The sequence below is a fragment of the Lactuca saligna genome, chromosome 5 (genome assembly GCF_052625555.1).
Source record: "Lactuca saligna cultivar CGN05327 chromosome 5, ASM5262555v1, whole genome shotgun sequence".
In the NCBI taxonomy this organism is placed as follows: domain Eukaryota; kingdom Viridiplantae; phylum Streptophyta; class Magnoliopsida; order Asterales; family Asteraceae; genus Lactuca; species Lactuca saligna.
The window spans coordinates 148,443,655-148,446,859 of NC_136421.1; the positions used below are offsets into that span (position 1 = coordinate 148,443,655).

At 34.7% G+C, this 3,205-nt stretch overlaps 1 protein-coding gene across 1 annotated transcript; it reads left to right on the forward strand.

The window, feature by feature from the left end:
- The first annotated feature begins 305 nt into the window (after positions 1-305).
- On the forward strand, positions 306-2,084 carry LOC144997935 (Peroxidase superfamily protein). Its single transcript, XM_078957798.1, has 4 exons — positions 306-654; positions 747-935; positions 1,027-1,189; positions 1,536-2,084. The coding sequence occupies exons 1-4, from the start codon at positions 448-450 to the stop codon at positions 1,925-1,927; spliced, it is 951 nt and encodes a 316-aa protein (XP_078813924.1). The 5' UTR covers positions 306-447; the 3' UTR covers positions 1,928-2,084.
- The last annotated feature ends 1,121 nt before the right edge of the window (positions 2,085-3,205 follow it).

Sequence of the window (3,205 nt, forward strand, 5' to 3'; positions counted from 1 at the left end):
TAATATATTATTAATATTATTATTATATTTTTTAAATTCTAATATAGTAATACAAAAGATGGTATGAATATTGAAAACTATAGGGCAAATTTGAAAGTTTTGTAGAAGTAGAAGGAAAAGAAATGAAAATTTAAATTAAAACTAATATTCACTCGATAGATATAGTGATCGACTCACTTTCGTGTATTTAGAATTTTATCATGCATTTAGAATTACCTTTAGGTATATAACAAATAATGAAAATCATTGTTGATGTGACATTCTTAGGTGTATATATATTATGACTAGTTATTGGTTCTTCATCACAACTAGAATTCCACCTTATCAAAGAAAGGTTGTCTTTTTTATTTCTTGTCTTCCTTGCACTACTTGTTACCATTGCCGGTTATTTTTTTCGTTTCAACATCCTTTCTCATTGTGAAAAGGGTCGTTAATTTATCAAGCACCATGAAGTTGAAGAAGATGACAATGTTAATGGTGGTGATAATTGTGGTCATGTTTAGACACTGTAACGGTCTAAACATGAATTACTACATAATGACTTGCCCAATGGTTGAGTTCATCATCAAGAACTCAGTCAACTCAGCTTTGAGAGCCGATCCGACTCTTGCTGCTGGGCTTATAAGGATGCACTTCCATGATTGCTTCATTGAGGTACTCGATTCTTTACCTTGTTGACTCGGTCGAGTAGACTCAACTTGATCGTGATTTACCAATCTCTAAAAATGCATGATTTATGAGTGTAGGGTTGTGACGCATCCGTTTTACTTGATTCTACAAAAGACAATACAGCAGAGAAAGACTCTCCTGCGAATTTGAGCTTGAGGGGCTATGAAATCATCGATGATGCCAAGCAACAACTTGAAATGCAATGTCCCGGGATCGTATCATGTGCTGATATCGTAGCAATGGCAGCCCGTGATGCCGTGTTCTTTGTAATTTTGCCATAATTTTTTTTATAAATATTTCATGTTTATCTTTTCTGTATAAGTTATATGTTATTGAATATCATTATTGATTATGCAGGCTGGGGGCCCTGTGTACGATATACCAAAAGGAAGAAAAGATGGCACAAGATCAAAAATAGAAGACACTAGAAACCTGCCTCCACCAATTCTAAATAGTAGTGAACTCATCAAAATGTTTGGACAACACGGTTTCAGTGCTCAAGAAATGGTTGCTCTTTCAGGTAAGTGATTGAGACCTTTAAGTTAAATGTTTCAATGATTATAAGTTATAATAATTAATATATTGGATATCGTTAATTAATAATTATACTTGTTGGGTTGGCCTACCTATCACTTTTTATTTAAGTTTCTATATAATATATGTTACGAAAACTATTTTATTACACTAATGATGTATTGTTTTGAAGAAAAAAAAACACCCATGCATATTGTAAATATTATTTGAGTTTAATTCGGATGAGTTTTGAAAGAGCGACAAGTTTTTTTTGTTGATTCTTGTTTTATTTTTAAAAATTTTATCCGTTGATCAATATAGAATATAGTATAAGTCGACATGTTTTCATATAGGTGGGCATACTCTAGGGGTGGCTCGATGTTCATCATTCAAGAACCGTCTAAAAAGCTTCGACTCAACCCACGAAGTGGATCCAAGCATCGACAATCAGTTTGTGAAAACGCTTGCTAATACATGTAATGCGGGAGACAATGCAGAACAACCTTTCGACGCATCAAGAAATATGTTTGATAACGCTTACTATAACGCACTTCAAAGGCAAGCTGGAGTTCTATCCTCGGATCAAACCCTAATGACTGACCCAAAAACTCGACCGATTGTCAATGGCTATGCTATGAACCAAGCCATGTTCTTCTTTGATTTCCAAAGAGCCATGATCAAGATGGGATTGCTTGATGTTAAAGAGACTGGACAAGTACGTCAAAACTGTCGCAAAATCAACTGATTTGAACATCGCAATAATGTATAATACATACAACTTGATAGTGAGTTTTTTGTGAGTTTTGTTATATTGGATTGGATGTATACAGATAATATGGATTTGGTGATTGTGTGGAGATATATGCATGTATATTAAGTTATTAATGTAATGTCTTTGTTAATTTTTGCCATCAACAGTAGATAAAAAAGATAATCTAGCTTGATACATTTACCAAATAAAAATTGAAGTGTCAATTTTTATTTTTTACAGATTAAAATGAAAAAAAGGTTCAAGCATGATTAAATGAAATCTAATCTGTTTACAACAAATATAACCACTATCTTATCACACTACAAGAATAACAAATATTAGTGGTGACACCATTAGTGACGACAACTAGTATTAGCGGACAACCACCAGTCGTATTGGTTGTCGTTGATAATAGTGGTTGTCGCCAGTAATAGTCGTTGATAATAGTGGTTGTTGCCGGTAATAGAGGTTACCGCTGCTAATACTCTTCAACCTTGATTCGTGTGAAAAGTTGAGATTACATCCTATCTGTCAATTTTGTTGCAAATCCAATGACTTGGAGCCTCGTTGCATACATTACCAATGGCAGCGACAGTGTCACGGCTAATAGTCTAAATAGATGGCGCCAAAACTTCCCTCCACGCACGTGTCGCCGCAATTACTTCTACGTTAATATGTTTACGTCGTCGCAAAAGGTCTGCACGAATAATACCCCTTCTGCTTCTTTCTTTCCTCATCTATTCTGTGTTCCTAAAATCCACTTCACATATTGGTGATTCTGGGTTCCTAAAATCCACTCTACATATCGCTTCGTTCTTTCACACTACGATTGAGCCAAAATTTCACCACCAAAAAAGGCCCAATCGTGACCACTCATCATTGAAGAACTTCTAACCGGCGACGTCCCCAAGCTTCTGCAAGTGAGCATTCTTCTTCATTTTCTTCATTTTTTGCTTTTCTTTTCATTTTCTCTTCTCCCAACTGAAAACTCGAATTTCCAGCTTTTCTTTACCTAAATTTCCAGCTTTACTGTCGGGATTTGGAGCTCCATACTGGAAAATCTCGAAATTTGGAACGTCAACCATCTTCTCCACTGGATTACACCCCCACAACTTCTTCATCATCTTTTTATTTTTAATTTCGTATGTGGAATGTATATTTTGTATATGTATGTGTATAATATATGTATATCTGTGTATCATGTGTTTGTGTCAGTATATATATATACACATACACACACACACACATATATATATATATGTGTGTGTGTGT

Bases quoted from the DNA above. Each gene is read 5' to 3' on its own strand.
- LOC144997935 (XM_078957798.1), top strand. From the start codon at position 448: ATGAAGTTGAAGAAGATGACAATGTTAATGGTGGTGATAATTGTGGTC. The intron at 655-746 runs GTACTCGATTCT...TTATGAGTGTAG, and splicing joins TCCATGATTGCTTCATTGAG to GGTTGTGACGCATCCGTTTT. The intron at 936-1,026 runs GTAATTTTGCCA...TTGATTATGCAG, and splicing joins CCCGTGATGCCGTGTTCTTT to GCTGGGGGCCCTGTGTACGA.